This window comes from Pygocentrus nattereri, chromosome 16 (assembly GCF_015220715.1).
Source record: "Pygocentrus nattereri isolate fPygNat1 chromosome 16, fPygNat1.pri, whole genome shotgun sequence".
Lineage (NCBI taxonomy): Eukaryota > Metazoa > Chordata > Actinopteri > Characiformes > Serrasalmidae > Pygocentrus > Pygocentrus nattereri.
In genome coordinates, this window is record NC_051226.1 from 17,415,229 (window position 1) to 17,432,821 (window position 17,593).

The 17,593-nt window shown below is 42.6% G+C and overlaps 1 protein-coding gene across 7 annotated transcripts in view; it reads right to left on the minus strand.

The window, feature by feature from the left end:
• The window catches only part of igsf9bb (immunoglobulin superfamily, member 9Bb), a 153,170-nt gene that overhangs the window by 34,653 nt on the left and 100,924 nt on the right, over positions 1-17,593 (minus strand). For 5 of the 7 annotated variants that reach the window (XM_037545909.1, XM_037545914.1, XM_037545911.1 and 2 more), the window contains 6 exons: positions 14,872-15,017; positions 9,474-9,616; positions 8,399-8,539; positions 8,195-8,311; positions 6,753-6,903; positions 5,571-5,694 (listed from right to left, as the gene is read on the minus strand). In XM_037545909.1, coding sequence (XP_037401806.1) covers positions 5,571-5,694; positions 6,753-6,903; positions 8,195-8,311; positions 8,399-8,539; positions 9,474-9,616; positions 14,872-15,017 — 822 coding nt within the window. The remainder of the gene's footprint in view (positions 1-5,570; positions 5,695-6,752; positions 6,904-8,194; positions 8,312-8,398; positions 8,540-9,473; positions 9,617-14,871; positions 15,018-17,593) is intronic. The other 2 variants (XM_037545910.1, XM_017698557.2) reach the window with 1 other exon arrangement.

Genomic DNA, 17,593 nt, shown 5'->3' on the forward strand with positions numbered 1-17,593 from the left:
ACTCACTGCACCTTAAAGAGAGGGATTTAGTAAAATGTGCATTGTGATTGCTTTGATCTGTTTGTGAAAGTGCATCGTATTCATTGGGACAATATGAAAAATCTAGTTTTTACTGCACAGCGTCTTGCAGAAAGAAGTAGAGTAAAAATAGGATACTTATACTTATAATCTCAAAAATGGAAATATTTTAATATAGTACATGTACTTAAGTACAGTAATGAAATTTATGCTATTCATTATACTGTCCACCACAGCTTCCAGCTCCCATCATGGACATAATTGCCACAATAGCTGGGAAATATTCAGGCAGAAAAAGGATGTGTATGATTTTAGCTTTTGTATATGGGCATACAGGTGCGTTTCAGTGCATGTTTGTGTGTGTGGGTGCTGCTGCATTAGCTGAAGGACTTGGAGATTAGGCTGTAGGTCTTAATCTGGTGGGCAGGCAGGGCATGCGGCGTGAATGTTGATGCTGATGCTGTCCTCTATCAGTGCCTCTGCCTGCAGCTCAAAGGCACAACGTGAGTGTTCACACACACACACACACACACACACACACACACACACACACACACACACACACACACACACACACACACACACACACACACACACACACAATCACATCCACCAGTATATGGCCTCCTCTCTTCTGCTCTCCTCTATTTTTTTCCACACACTACAATCTCAAAAGCTCAGGCTATTCACAGAAGCACTTCAGGGCAGAACAAACTTTATAGAATCTCAACAGGAGAATGCTGTGTGCTTGTAAAATCCAGCACTGTTGCTTTCACCCCTTCAACTACCAATGACACAGACAAACGAACTGTCCTCACGTGATTGATGTAGACATTGTCAAAGTTTTAAAGTTTCACGCCCCAGTTCAGACAGTCAACATGTAGAAACTAAAGGTGTTTTTCCACTGCACACTGAAAAACAAGAACTGACTCAAACAGAAACCTCCTGAACTTACAGTTCTTGGTCATTTTTGAACAACCTGAGCAGGAATCATAATAACTGTGATTAATTATTTTGTTGTCTTTTTGGTCACTTTATGCCTCTCTAAAGCTTGTAATCTGGCAGTTTAGCTATCTGGCTTGCTAGGTATAGTTAATGTATCTCAGTGGCTGATGTGAAAGGATGTACTGCACTCTTATAAGAGCACACACTCACACAAATGTCTGCATATACCAAGAATTAAAAAAGTGTTAAGTGTGAAAATATGTGCAAAAACACTCTGAACCTATACTAATAGTGTTGGCTTCCTAACTAGCTTACCCTAACAAACTCTTTACAACCTAATCATTCTAAAAATAACACTCAACACTATCAACATACCATCCAAGCACACAGTCATGTGCACTTATTGGTCACATAATGGTGCTTGCTGTCTTTATCTTCACTTGAAACAGTAAAGTATTTACTAAATTACTGTTGGCATCAGCAAAAGACAGAAGACAACACACAACAACAAGTATTATTAGGTTCTGTTGGTCTTCAACAGGTATCAAAAACCATAAAACTGTAACTTTCAGTACTGGTGTGATGGCCAATAGAAAAAGACTTTTGCAAGAAATTTTGCACTACCAAAGATACTTCTCAAGTGAAAAAATGGCCTAAGCTGCCAAAAATTGCTTCTTTTGTGTCACATAAACCAATGCATTTACAAATATCTGTTTCATCTACAGCACTTTAGCTCTATCCATTCACGCTGAAGTAATAAGAGTAATAAGAGTATTGCAGCCTGTTTTTTGAATGAAGTACAATACATAGCAACCAGCTACAACAGAGCTCACTGACATATCAGCCGTAAAGGTACCATCATAAATAAAAATAGTTTAATTCCAAGGGATGAAAGGATATTATAAACTGATTTGAGAAAAAGTAAAATAGAAGAGAAATGTAGGATATTGGCCCCTTGAAGTAGTCAGTAGTCATAGTAGTTACAGGATGATTAATAATATCCATCCATCCATCCATCCATTTTCTAAGCCGCTTCTCCGTCAGGGTCGCGGGGGGATGCTGGAGCCTATCCCAGCAGTCTTCGGGCGGAAGGCAGGATACACCCTGGACAGGTCGCCAGTCCATCGCAGGGCAGATAGACAGACACAGACAGTCACTCACACACTCACACCTATGGGCAATTTAGCATGTCCAATTGGCCTGACTGCATGTCTTTGGACTGTGGGAGGAAACCGGAGAACCCGGAGGAAACCCACGCAGACACGGGGAGAACATGCAAACTCCACACAGAGAGGACCCTGGCCACCCAACCGGGGAATCAAACCCAGGCCCTCCTTGCTACAGCGCTACCCACCACGCCACCATGCCGATTAATAATAGTTACTTCATATATATATAAAAGCATTATAGTTTACATGCCAGTTTAGCCCATTTTCAACTGTAATCCCTGTACAGATCAGACAATAACAATGACTTAGACTCGTGAAATTAGATAAAATCTAAGCTAATCTAAGACAGTAAATAAAATAGAGAATAATGTGAAATAAATGAAAGACTATGGTCACAAACAGTTTACTGCTGTTTACACTAAAGAGTGATATGAGGTATATTGTTCTTTACATTCATGTTAAGCCTTGAGCTACTGGACAAGACGCCTTAAGACTAATATTTAAATAAGAAGACTAGCACTCAAAGTGGTTAAATATGATTAAGCGCTTCAGATAAAATATATGGTGTGTGTATATATAAAAATACATGTATTCTCTCAGTTCAGAGTCAGAGAACAAGTTTTGCATTCCTCACTTCATTCAATCCAGGCTTTGTCATAGAATCCTTTTATTTAACAGTGTTATGTGCTTACACCTACAAAGACAAATAAGCAGAGGCACTGCAAAGCATGTTTCCATTCTATAGGGAAGAGAGCACAAGGAGCTATAGAATGCTGATATTCCTGGTGAATATCACTGGGGACTGCACCAGTGCAGTAGCAGAGCTGGGGGCAAGCACAGGCAGCAGATGAGTAAGAGAGAGAGAGAAAAAGAGAGAGAGAGTGAGAAAGAGAGAGAGAGAGAGAGAGAGAGAGAGAGAGGGTGAGGGTGCAGGGGGACAGAGGCAGATCAGTCACAAAACGTGCTGCTAGTTAGTCAAGACGAGGCAAGAGCTTGGCAAGATGAATCCATTCATTCTCCCAGCAAAAACAACCCCAAGCCCCTAATAATAATGTATTCAAACACTCGATGTACATTCTACCATAACCAGCATAACGGAGTGAAGTAACAACATTGCTTTCTTATCCAGATTTACTGTATGAAAGGGGATTCTTTGATGTCATACTTACATACTGGCAATTATGGCCTTTGTATACGATTCACCTACTGTAGCACAGTGTACGTGCTTCACTGGACTGGGAGAGGGCATATGACAGAGTCTACACATTAATATGTCAGATTCATGCATCTTCAATCTCATTCCTAGCAAATCTGCTTTGTTAAAAGACTGTAAGGAGATGGAATATCTTTGTCTGGATCATTTCAACATGATCAGTCTTTCCCACTGGACCAGTCCATAACATAACCAGTGAAAGCAGCACAAACAGGACAATGTGCTAGATGTGAGTAGATACAATGTATACATGTCAGTGGAAAATCATACCCTGTTACAGCCCTGTCATATTGCATCTTTATCTGTACATATTTAAATCTACATAAATACAGTAGCTGATTTTTGTAAAGTACCTGTACATGAAATTCAATGCACATCCTTTTTATAATGTAATAATATGTGTACATATGTACATATATATGTATATATTTGGTATTCATGCTGACACCAAACAAAAATTCTTTCACACCTTGTACTTAGTGAATAAAGAATTTGGAGCATGATTATGATTTTTACAAAAAAAATCTGATTTGCCTCTTAGAATACCCTAAAATGGAAATGCAAGCTGACAGATGCTGTTTGCACTTGCTGGGCACAAGGAACAATAGTGTACTGCTTCTAAATCACATAATTATATTACTCCTCATCTTAGGGCAGCTTTATTGTACCACTATTTCATAATTATGGTTGCTCACTGCAAAGAGGAGCAACACTAGCACAGCACCACAGGAAACATCATAGCAGTTTGTTCATATACTGATTCAGAAAATTCTCAGTTTCAAGAAAAGCTTAATGCAATCAGAGAAGTTACAGAGGGGATACATTTAAACAACGGCTTTATAGATTGGGTAAATCTCTTTGTCAATGTTATGTGGGTGGCTTACAGTGCATGATCAATGCTGACAGCTTTTCTAGGACAAAATAAGGTTCCAGACAAAGATTTTCCAGCTCATTTAAAAGTTGAGCTGCTGTACCTACTTTGTACTTGTTTGGTTTTGGTCTCTATCTGTGACCTCACTGAGCAGATCACTCCATGGTTAACCACCCAACCTCCCCCCCAAAATCCCCCACACAGATGCAGCAGCCTTTCAGCTCAGCACAGCTCAGGGCACATATGTATCAAACATCTCAGTGTGAAAGAGCTGATCTAGGACCAGTAAAACTGACCCTACATAATAGGGGTGGGAAAACAAGACATTGACAGAACATAGGTTTGTACTGTTCCTTAGTCTATCTATTTCTTTCTGGTAAGACCAAGGCTTCCATCAGTGGTCACAGGAATGGTCAGATAGTATAGTGGATTTTACCATATTAGACTGAGGTTTGGGTCTAAATCTAAGCAGAAACTCTACTAACATCACTGACCATTAATAGGTGAAGTGGATTATGCAAGTCTTATACTTAGTAAATGGTATCTGGATAGAGCATCCACTAAATAGGTAAATTTAAGAGCACATACAGTACTGTGCAAGGATCACAGGCCACCCTTAATTTATTCAGAAATCAGTATCAGGACAAAAACATATATTTAAATGAAAATTACACTGAAACCTCAACAATTAATTTTTTGTTTCAGGATTAAAGCTGATTATAGCTTTTATTCTTTTGGGGAGACCATTATCAAAGAAATCTGCAGGGATATTTTACCATACCTCCAAAGTTCAGTCTTTGAAGTTTGCATTTTCTGATTGTGATTCAAGTAAAATACTCAATAATGCTGAGGTTTGGATTCTGGCATGGCAAGTCTATCATTTTAGAAACATCAGCAGCTTCTCTGTTTGATTTGCAAATGTCTTTGTTTTTTGTCTCTGCCCTTTTCTCCACAACGGTTTCTTGACCGTTGGACAGAAATGATGTACAGAAACACCTGTGGATTTTTCAAATCTGAAAGAAGAGTAGAGCTTGATTTTCTTTTCTCTCAAAGATGAAAGTACTGTTTGTCTAATGGTGACAATATAGGTGGTCTACCAGGTCATTTTTTCTGCAGGTTTGGATTATTTTATGTCTAATTTCCTTAGAAATTGATTATAATTAAAAAACCAAGGTGACTTTTGCACAGCACAGTATATGTCATACCTACAGTATCATGAAAACATTATATATGGGCCCTGTAGTGAGTCCCACCCATACTAGATCAGCACTCTTCTGAAGAGGAAAGATACATACCACCTGAGGAAAAGAGTTAGGAAAGGAAGCAGAAAGCAAAGCATGCTGGGATGACTCACACATGTCCGTACCAGACTGAGAATGTCTGCTCGAAACCTCCGTCGTAGCCAGGCTCCCACGAGACGTTGGCCGAGGTCGTCGAGACCGTAACGTGGACGTTGTTTGGGGCGTGAGGGCTTGTGCCTGTGGGGAGTGGACAGTGTCTGTCAAAACAAACTCCTAAAAACACACACTGATGCACTAATACTGATGGCAGCTTGTTTATTTTCTTCTCTACTTGTCCTACAGCACTTTCTGCAGACAGAGGTCTCTAAGTCACACTGATTAGCTCAGTTACTCTCCCACAAACAATACACAGAAAGAGAAATGGACATAGAGAGCCAAGAAATAAAGAGTGAATCAATTATGCAGTATATCTTACCCAAAGCCAGCAGGCCTGTTAACAACCAGCTGGTTTAAAGTCTCTTACAAGTCACTTACAAAGGACAACATGCCTTTAAAAGTAATTAAATGTGCTCTTTTGTACAGGAACTTGCACTAGAGGCATTCATAAGAAAATACAATAAATAAAGAGGCAAAGAATGAGACAAGCTGGCCTACAGAACCAGCACTGAACACCTACAAATTGCCCCAGCAGCTGCCACCCAGCTGCTAATTAGAGTGTCCACAAAGACTTTGCTTTAGACATTTACATTCACGCCGAAGCCAGCAGCAGAAAGTGCCACACACCAGCAGCTAAGCCACTGGACAACAGTTTGAAGGCTAAGCTGGCAGTCCAACCTTTCTGCAGCTGCCCTTCTAATATAGGCCCTGTCTATATTAAATGACACAACTACAACTATACTGGTTCCTCTCAACCAACAAAACCTCTCACAAATCAAATTAGACTCAGTGCTTCCTTGCGTATGCTCCCAGCCAAACTAGACACTTGGCTGTCTGTGATATTCAAATAGCAGCAGCACTGCACTCCACTGGCCTGGTAAATTGCTCCTCACTGTGTCTACCAGATGCTGCAGTTTACAAATTGAGCTTTTGAGGGGCATCAAATCACGCTGATAAAAAACGATATTGCCTCTAGAGCAAACAGAGATCCTGAGCCGTCTCTGCTTTCAATTAAGCGAACAGAAATGTCTGGACTCTATGTGTACTCTGATCATAGCAGACCCCCAGAGTGAGTAAAGGTGATATTAGCTTGTGCTGGTACGTTACTGTTTTGCGTCACCGGCTGCATAGGCTCCTACCAATTACTAGGAGGTGCGTGCTGGCAGTGATGCTTGTGGCGACGTTGGTGGCGACACACTCCCACTCCCCATGGTCCTCCTTGGTGAGAGATTTAAACTGTAAGCTGCCTCTGGGTAGGACGTTGTGCTTGCCCTTGCTGGGCTTCCCTACCTTTGCCAGAAAGAGCAATAAGAGTGAGAGAAACAGAGAGAGAGAGAGAGGGAGAGAGAGAGAGGGAGAGAGAGAGAGAGAGAGAGTAAGAGGAGAGAGACCAAGAGTGAGAAGATGAGAAAGAGGGGGGGGGGGCAAGTGAGAGAGAGAGAGAGAGTGAGACAGAGTGAGACAGAGAAAGTAGAGAGAGAGCATGAGGAGGAGATAGAGAGGGAGGGGGGAGAGAGCATAAGAGGGAGAGAGAGAATGAGTGAGTGATAGAGAAAGGGAGAGAGAGAGAGAGAGGGAGAGAAAGTGAGACAGACCAAGAGAAAGAAGAGACAGAGCATGTGGAGGAGAGAGAGAAATGGAAGGAGAGAGAGAGGGAGAGAGTGAGTGAGTGAGAGAGAAAAAAAAAGCAAGAGAGAGATAAATAGGAGAAGAGGGAGGTAGAAAGTAGTTTGAGCATCAGAATGAATGAGTTAGCACTAATGCTAACAGGATCTGTCAAACTATATCAGAGGTGAAACTTCAGAGTAATTCAATTTGATTATGATTCTTTAGGAAATGATTCAGTGCATGACAAATTATGATCTGATTTGTTGCGCTTGAAAACTTAGGTATGATTTAGAATTTTGAATAAGATATACTGAATATATAAGTGCGACTAGAGGACCTGTTTACACTGTAGTGGAACACAGACAATGAGAACAACACAGCAAACACTGAGGAGGCTCCTACTGTGCTTTTCTGATATCTGAAAAACTGCTAGGTGCACTTTTCTTGGGGATTCACACTGCGTCTTCTGGCTGTGTGTCTACTTGTTGCTAAACAATAAGTGCATTGTAACTGTCAGTCAGCTAGGCTAGCTGGCTGTCTTTCAGTATGTACTGACATAAAGTTCAGTAATGCTTTTTGTTGCCGTGCTAATTTTGATCTGTGAATTCATACAGCTCAAGACACTGCATAGCAAAATGCTTACGACATAGGCTACCTTGAGCTCTCTCACTTGAGGGAGAGAGGTTTATTAGTTATTGCAATAGAAATGAGCTGATATGGTCTGTCTTACAGGCAGCCTCTATAAAGAGTGCTATGTGACCAAGAAACTGTTTCCAGATTGGTCACTAGTTCTCTGTGCTTTTGCCAATACTCTTCAATATTGGCTGATGTTATCGGCTCACCAGTATATGTCAGTCAAATCCTTTTGTACACTCCAGTATATTCGATCACCAGTGCTGCATATGTAATACTGAAGTCACAACCGTATGTCAAGGTGACTTTATGACTGACATGAATTTCTGACTCATGTTACCTTTCTCCAGGTAATGTTGGGGAAGGGGTCTCCTTCTGCCTCACAGGGGATGACCAGCTCTCTTCCTGCTTCCTGCCTGTACTCTCCTCCAGGAACCACAAGGAACTTAGGGGGATCCTACAAATGAACACAGAGCACATCAGAGAACAAAGATACTTTTGATATGTAATGTGTGTGAATGACCATAGATGTTTATGTGGATACCTTTAGCACCAGAGGGGCGGGAGGGGACTGTCCCATGGTACCCAGGGCGTTGTAAGGCACGCAGGTGTAGGTGCCGAGAGAGTCCTCTGTCACCTCAGCCACTCGAATACTCCCATCCTCCATCTGGCTCCAGCCAGGGTACTGAAACACAGATCATAACATGTCCCACATCCCACAAAACAACTGAAAACATATATTTAACAGGAAAGTACATACATGTTTCAACAACTGCACATGGTATCAGTTCAGTGTGTTCTTTGTCCTTAGTACAGCTTCTATTTTATTAAGATGTGCTTTCAGTTTGTCAAAGAAATCTGCAGGGATATTTTCAACACCTCCAAAGTTCAGTCTTAGAAGTTGGTTGCTTCTAATGATTCAAATAATCCTAAACACATTCATTAATGTTCGTTAATTTATTGATCTGGGCTCTGGGGTGGCCAGTCTACTGTTCTGAGAACAGCAGCTTCTTTGACTTTTTCACAGTACTATCCATGACCACTCTGAGGTTTGGAATCACATCATAATCATTATTGTGATTTTATATACAATAATATCTTAAACAATGTAGATTTAAATGCCATAAACTGTGCATTTAAATGTATGTGTGCTTTAAGTTACCCGTCTTCAGATACTATCACCATTTTTTTTAACATGAAACATTCGGGATATTCTGGAATTCTTTTCATACCAATGTTTTTAATTAAATACTGATTCTAAACAATTTTCATCTAAGGCATTCCCTGTTGCAATCACTGATAAGAAAAGCCGATAAACAATGCTGGGAAGAGTTTAAGAATTAATATAGGTTCTCATTTTAAGGATGATATCTTTGTTCTCTGAGTTGATGATCAGTCATTGACATTTGAGAGTGAAAGACTAGAGACCAGTGCAAAACTCAGCGTCAGTTCCACATCACAATATTTTTGAAAAGCTTCCAGCTGTGGCTAATGCTGAGCTCCACAATACGATCCATGCGTTAAGCATAAAGGATAAAAAGGCAGAGAATACCTCCTTCATAATATCCTCAAAGCCCTGCAGCTTTAGCTGGCTGGCTGAGAACAGGAGGCAGCCTAACCTTCTCTACCCGCAGAGGCAGACCGTCTTTTCTCCACTTCACTGAAGTGACAGGTGGGTTGGCATCCACCGGGCAGCGGATGTACCCAGGCAGTCCGATGGCCACGTAAATGACAGGTGGCATGTTCACCACGCGGGCAGGGTCTGCAGGACACATACGAAGAGAGATGCTTGGTTTAGTAGAACTCTCTTGAAAATAAAGACTTGCATGTACATGTCTAGGAAAAGCCTTTAGTTGCCATTATGTAGAAATGTTTTGAACTTTAAAAGGTCCACACTCTATTTTTTCATGTTTTTATTTATTTCCCTGTAGTGCACTAATGACACATGCAGGAGTTTATGTGCCATAAACAATAATAATTCCTTTTTACATGATAAAATCTCCCTTTATCCCTTAGAATTAAACAGATTGTTTTGCTACTGAATTTTTAAGTGTGATATTGCTGCAGTAGGAGCAAAACCTTGTATCTCCATTTTAACATAATTTGAAAATGCCTGTTACCTTTTTGTGTACATTTCATCATGAATGGACCAAAAAAAATGGCCCAAAATTACTTGAAAAAAGGTCTGGTTCCATTAACCTACATTAAAAGTAGGTTTTTCCTTCTCCTGTAAAGTTAGATGAGGTTTTGTTCTGACAGCAGTGTATTTATACAGTATTTCAAAAAGTGAGTACACCCCTAACATTTCTGCAAATATTTTGTTATATCTTTTCATGGGACAACAGTAAAGAAATGAAACTTGGATATTACTTAAAGTAGTCAGTGTACAGTTAGTATAGCAGAATAGATTTACTGTCCTCTGAAAATTAATGTCTAAATAGCTGGTAACATAAGTGAGTACACCTCACAGTGAACATGTCCAATATTTTGTGTGACCACCATTATTATCTAGCACTGCCTTAACCCTTTTGGGCATGGAATTCACCAGAGCTGCACAGGTTGCTACTGGAATCCTCTTCCACTCCTCCATGATGACGTCACGGAGCTGGTGGATGTTAGACACCTTGCGCTCCTCCTCCTTCCACTTGAGAATGCCCCACAGGTGCTCAAGTGGATTTAGGTCTGGGGACAAACTTGGCCAGTCCATCATCTTTACCTTCAGCAAGGCAATTGTCATCTTAAAGGTGCGTTTGGGGTCATTATTGTGTCATTGTGCCATGCGGTGCAGTTTCCGAAGGGAGGGGATTATGCTCTGCTTCAGAATGTCACAGTACATGTTGGAATTCATGTTTCCCTCAATGAACTGCAGCTCCTCAGTGATGGCAGCACTCAAGCAGCTGCAGACCATGATGCTACCACCACCATGCTTGACTGTAGGCAAGAGACAGTTGTCTTGGTAACCCTCACCAGGGCACCACCACACATGCTGGACACCATCTGAATCAAACAAGTTTATCTTGGTCTTGTCAGACCACAGGACATGGTTCCAGTAATCCATGTTCTTGGACTGCTTGTCTTCAGCAATCTGTTTGCGGGCTTTCTTGTGCGTCAGCTTCAGAAGACGTTTCCTTCTGGGATGACAGCCATGCAGACCGAGTTGATGCATTGTGTGATGTATGGTCTGAGCACTGACAGGCTGACCTCCCTCTTCTTCAACCTCTGCAGCAATGCTGGCAGCACTCATGCATCTATTTTTTGAAGCCAACCTCTGGATATGATGCCGAACACATGGACTCAACTTCTTTGGTTGACCTGGGCGAGGCCTGTTCCGAGTGGAACCTGTCCTGGAAAACCGCTGTATGACCTTGGCCACTGTGTAACTGAACTGCTGTATGCTGAATCATGTGACATCAATGCAGAAACAGACTGTTTCTGGAGTTTAGTTTCCATATATGGATTATATGGGCTGGAAAATGGAAGTGAATGGTACATTTAGAAGCTTTACCCATGTTTACTTCCTACCAGAAGCTCTTTCATTTCTTAAAAGTGAGGAGCATTTTTCCATGATACGGCCACTTTAAAAAAAGCTCTTCATTTACATTTAATAAGGCAATTGGCAGATGCTCCTATTCAGAGTGACTTACAATTTGATCATTTTACACAGGAAGGCAACAGCAGCATTAGGAGTCTTGCCCAAGGACTCTTATTGGTATAGTATAGAGTGTTTACCCAGGTAGGGATTGAACCCCAGTCTACAGCGCAGAAGACAGAGATATTACCCACTACACTACACCAACCACTTCTTATTGCTTGAAAAGTTCTGAAACTGGTTTGTCTATGGTACTGCTCCAAACAACTCTATTTTGCACCTTTATTTGAAGAGTATAGGACAAATAGAAAGCTGCAATTACCATTATGACCGTTAGCGGTCATTTTGCCTCACTGCAGAATCACTGGCTGCCTTTCAACCATTAGCTAACAGCAAGATGAGAGGAGATACTCCCCCCAGATTCCAGCAGCAAGCAGGAGAATAGCCATCTGAGTGATTAGACTGGCACTCATGACATGGATTCTCTAATGATGGAGTAATCCCCTAATCAAGGATCATGTGCTACTGTGCTGTAGCCAGAAATATGGATAACTCTAACTCCGCAGGACAGAGAAAATGAGAAATGCATCAGCTGGGTACAAAAACGAGCCATGTGTCTGACCTCCGGCTAAAAGAACCAGCAAATGCAGACAACCGTGAAAGGACCAATTCCTTCAAGTGCAGATGCAGTAGGGTTTTTGTGGAGTGGACATCTATACCGGCATCACAGGTATAGTCAGTCATGTGTAACTTGGAGTGTAGATCACTGTCTCTCATTAGAGCGCAGCCCGCTGTAGGAGTAGCCGGCAGGGGAATATGCGCTGAGCACTTTGAAGAAATTCACTGCTCCATCTTTATGCTTGGCAAACTGCCAGGATCTATTTTTAGCAGAGGTGGAAGGGTGGTGGAGGGTGGTGGGTGGGGGTGGGGGTGGGGGGTTACAGGAGATGCAAGATAAAAAGATGGAAGAGAATTAAAGAGCAGAGGATTAAAGAGAGAGCAAGAAGAATAAGAAAAGAGAGCACAGACTTAGTGACAGAGAGAAAGAAATGACTAGAAAAAAGGAGTAAAGAAAAAAAGGTGCTGAGTGTAGGACAGAGCTGCAGTGCTGCCAGCCGTCTTGTGGGGGCGCCAGTGTCCACAACCGCTGGCCTGCCAAGCGTCTGCAGGTGACGTCACTGCAGAGGAGAGGGTTTCCACACAAGATGATGTCACCCTCTCCACATCGCCCCCTCCTCTCTCTCTCTCTCTCTCTCTCTCTCTCTCTCTCTCTCTCTCTCTCTCTCTCTCTCTCTCTCTCTCTCTCTCTCTCTCACTTCACACATCAGACTCAGAATCACTTTATTGGCCAAGCACATTTGCATGAGGAATTTGCTGAAATAGCTTACATAAATGGATGGAATACCAACAGCATACAAATGATATGACTAAATACAACACAGGCTCAAAGGCTATTACAAATTATACATATATCAGCAATATATAAACTGATCAAGTTGGATATGATAGTAACAGGTGCAAATGTATCTTCTTTTAAACAAAATGAATTCATTCTGCCATATGCTAAGTATTATGATACCATAATGCACAATGTGAGACAAACCAAGGTGTGTTTAATATTTATGAGTTTATGAGTCAAAAAACACACACAGGGCTGTCCAGGTTGTGAAACCCGGAGACTCCTCACCACACATCCCACAGCACATATTCCCTCTGCTTCAAAACCACAAGGGCTTCTCCAAAAGCCTTCCGAATAGGCAGCTGCCGCCACCAGCTGTCAAACAGTTCCACAAGACGAGGGGGGGGGGGGGGGGGTGTATTGCATAATAGGAGCAAACAGATCGATGCTACGATTCTGAATTAGAGCGCTGATTGGGTTTTTAAGTATGATAGGATGAGCCTCCTGCAGCCGGTGCTTTCTCTCTCTCAGCCTCAGCTCAGCTAAACTATGATGTAATGCCTCTCTCTCTCTCTCTCTCTCTCTCTCTCTCTAACCTGCCACACTTCCCTGCTGAACCAACGTGGGCCAATCTCGTGCCTGAGACCGAGGGAATTCAAAATGTCTGTTGCCTAGGATACCACAGTCACCATGAATGGCACGTCGTCTCCTCTGGACGGTCGCAGCACTCGTCCATCCCACTATTCTCCATATGCACGTCCTGCTAGCTTTTTCCCTCAAATTCATTAAGCAAAATGAGGCATATACATTGTATGGTTACTTCAGGCGCGTTCCCTACACGTGTACTTGTATAGAGCCACAACTGACTGATCTTCTGGCTTACGTACTCAAGGTCACTGCTTCAATTCAAGCCCTGACTCCAGGGACAAAGGGCCATTCCAATCTTCAGGCTGCAAATAGAAAGCGCTGGGCTGCTGGCTGAAGCTAACACACCCCGAAGCCCACACACGAGCGCTCTGAATTGTCTTGGAGACTGGGGTAACCTCCAATCAATTATGACACAAAACCCTAATAGAAAAAAAATCCCAGCTCAGTTCTATTGTTCAACATACAGGCTATATGAAGAGGGGAGTAATTGAATTACATATGTTTCAACCCACCACAAGGATAATACAGCCATGAGGATAAAGGCCTTCGCTTAACATTCTTAGCATAACGGCATGTAATGAGTACATGCATTGCATGAAAGCAAAAGTAATGCATTACTTTATATAAGCCAACGGGTATGGGAGAGGTATATTGAGGAAAATGATCTCACGACTATGAATATCAGTGATATCACCAAAATGTAATATTCTGAAAGGGAAATCATTATTGCCAGAACAACTGCACACTGTTTTACTGAAACTGGACCAATAAGTGATAGCATAACTAACTTATTACTAACTTAAGCCACCGGTTGAAGAAATCATTGCATTTTCTTATCCCATATTTAAAGGGCCCATATCATGGAAAAACATGTTTCCTCATTTTTAACCCCTTAAAATCTCAGGCTTATTACATATGAAATGTTATTACTCAGTATCTACAGGGATTTCAGAGTAAACTGGCTATAGAAGTACGTAAAAAAAACTGGACCAGCCGTTGTGCTCATTTAAGGGGTTAAATAGTTTTATGCAATACGTAAATATTAGCACTTATTAGTACTGTTCACTCCTTCATCCATTCTGTCCACATATAGAACCAAAGCATTTGTTTATTGTTTCACTGTTTGTTGTGGTGTCATAAAACCAATGAATTTACATAAACCCACCTATTCAGCTAGAAGTAGGTTCTTGCTGAAAGGATGAATTGAGCCTTATAACAGTACCATTTGATCAGTATCAAGCAGCATGGTTTGTATGGGGCACGCAAGGAAGAATAGTAGATTGTATGTGGCACTATTTAGATTCAGTGTGATGGTCTAAGCTGCATGTATGTAATGATGATATATAAGTACTACATCAGCAGGACACGTAGCCATACTCACATTGCACTATCAGGTATGCTGATGCAGAGGGCGGCCGGCCAAGGCTGTTACTGGGACTGCAGGTATACTTCCCAACATCTTCAGGTTTCACCTGGGCAATGATTAGGGAGCCATCGATCAGAATTCTCACTCTGCGCTTCAGATCACTGCAGAAAGAATGAGAAAGGTAGCTTCAGTAAAATTAACATTAGTGTACTGATAAATAATTGTACATTTAGTTACATTTTTCTAACTCCATGAAGGTACACCCATGTAATTAAAATGGAAAACTCTTATAAATCAAAACACTCTCCAAAAGCTATCCACAGCTATCAAGAGAAGAGAATAGGGAAAGTCAAAACAGCTTGAGCAGACAGAGTGCTTGAGTGAGCTCTATTCATGCCCCAGTCTCCCTCTGCTCCCTTCCCCTGTGCTTTCAGCAGAGCAAAAAAGCCATAAGATCCTTTTTCTATAGAGTGTACAGGCCACGCATGAGGGATTCTAGGATAGCTCAGGGCTACGCTACTTATAATCAGTGCTAGTGGAGCGTATGATGACACAAGCACCATGTCACTTGATATTTCTGTCAGGGGAGCAAGGAGAGCAGAGACATGCGGGCAGAATCTGAGCCATCTTACACTCTGACAGAGATCAGACTGAGATCAGATCAGACCAGACAAGACTGACCTCAAAGTGATCTCAGTCTTGATCACTAAGATCAGGCCAGACTGAGGTCAGATCGAGATCAGACCAGACTAAGTTTAAACTAGACTGAGATCAGACTGAGATCAGACCAAAATGAAATCAGATCTGACCACAATCAGTCTATAGTAGGCTCACGATTCAGAATGGAACCCAAGTGAGCTCAGCCTACAATTAGAACAGGACCTATTTACAGCTGACCTATAATTCCATGTTAATGTACATAAGATCAATCTGAAGGACTCAGGAACACCAGACATTCTTTCTTGATGATTTGAGACATATCGGATGAAAATATGAAGTGACAGCACATAAAGGAAGCCTATGCGCTGTTACTGAGCTGAGTGCCTAACTGTCACTTCCACTTCTTATAACTTCAGTTAACAAGATAAGCAATTACACTTCCATTTAAAAGTTTGGGATCACAGTTCAAAAGTTTGGAATCAGTGATGTAAAACCAATTTTGCTGCAGAAGCATCATCATGGTGTCATTATTTTGTGGACTCCCACACCTAAACAGTATGTTGGATAGTAAGCTTCCATTTCTGAGCCTTTTCCTTGCTTTGTGTCTACTGTGTTTTGACCTTAGCTCTGTTCTTCTGCATTTTCTTTTACAGATTGTGGATTTGTCTTGAGTGCACTTCTCTGCTTGTGTTTTGACCCCTGACTATGATGACTACAAGTGTTGGATTACCCTCAATAAAGCTAGTCTGCACATGTGTCCATCCTCAAAACCCCTTCCATTTCTAATTATTATTCTCCATCCATTCATCCATCCTCAACCGCTTATCCGGGTCTGGGTCGCGGGGGCAGCAGCGTAAGCAAAGAGGCCCAGGCCTCCCTCTCCCCCGCCACCTCCTCCAGCTATTCCGGAGAGATACCGAGGCGTTCCCAAGACAGTCGAGAGATATAATCCCTCCAACGTGTCCTGGGTCTTCCCTGTCTGGAACACCTCCCTAGGGACGCGCCCAGAGGCCATCCTTGCCAGATCCCTGAACCACCTCAACTGGCTTCTCCCAACGTGGAGGAGCAGCGGCTCTACTCCGAGCCTCTCGCGAATCGCAGATCTTCTCACCCTATTTCTAAGGGAGAGCCCAGCGACCCTGTGGAGAAAGCTCATTTCGGCCACTTGTATCCGTGATCTTGTTCTTTCGGTCACTACCCAAAGCTCAGGACCACAGGTGAGACTCGGAACGTAGACTGACCGGTAAATTGACAGCTTCGCCCACTGGCTCAGCTCTCTCTTCACCATGACGGACCTTCACTCATGAACAAAATCCCAAGATATTTAAAATCCTCCACTTGGGGCAAGGATTCACTCCCAACCTGGACAGAGCATTCTACCCTTTTCCGACTGAGGACCATGGTCTCAGATTTAGAGGTGCTGATTTTCATCCTAGCCGCTTCACACTCGTCTGCAAACTGGTCCAGAGAGAGCTGGAGGTCCCGGCCTGATGACGCTAACAGGACCACAGCTCCTGCTCCGTTTGTACAGGGACTGAATGGTCCGTAACAACAAGCCCCTCACCCCATACTCCTGAAGCACTCCCCACAGGATCCCCTGAGGGACGCGGTTGAATGCCTTCTCCAAATCAACAAAACACGTGGACTGGTTGGGCGAACTCCCATGCACCCTCCAGGACCCGGGTGAGGATAAAAAGTTGGTCCAGTGTTCCACGACCTGGGCAAAACCCACATTGTTCCTCCTGTAGCTGAGATTCAACTATCGACAACTTACCGGGTAGGCTAAGAAGTGTGATGCCCCGGTAGTTGGAACACACCGTTAAAAAGCGGGAACACCACCCTGGTCTGCCATTCCACGGATGTCCATGCAATGTGGCAGAGGAGTTTTCCAACCACCTTGGCTACCTCAGCCTGAGTGATGGATGGACCCTCACTCGGATCTCCAAGCTCTGCCTCCTCTGGGGAAGGATGATTGGTGGGATTGAGAAGATCCTTGAAGTATTCCTTCCACCATCCAATGACGTCCCCAGTCGAAGTCAGCAGCCCACCCAACCCCACTGTATACAGTGTTGGTCGG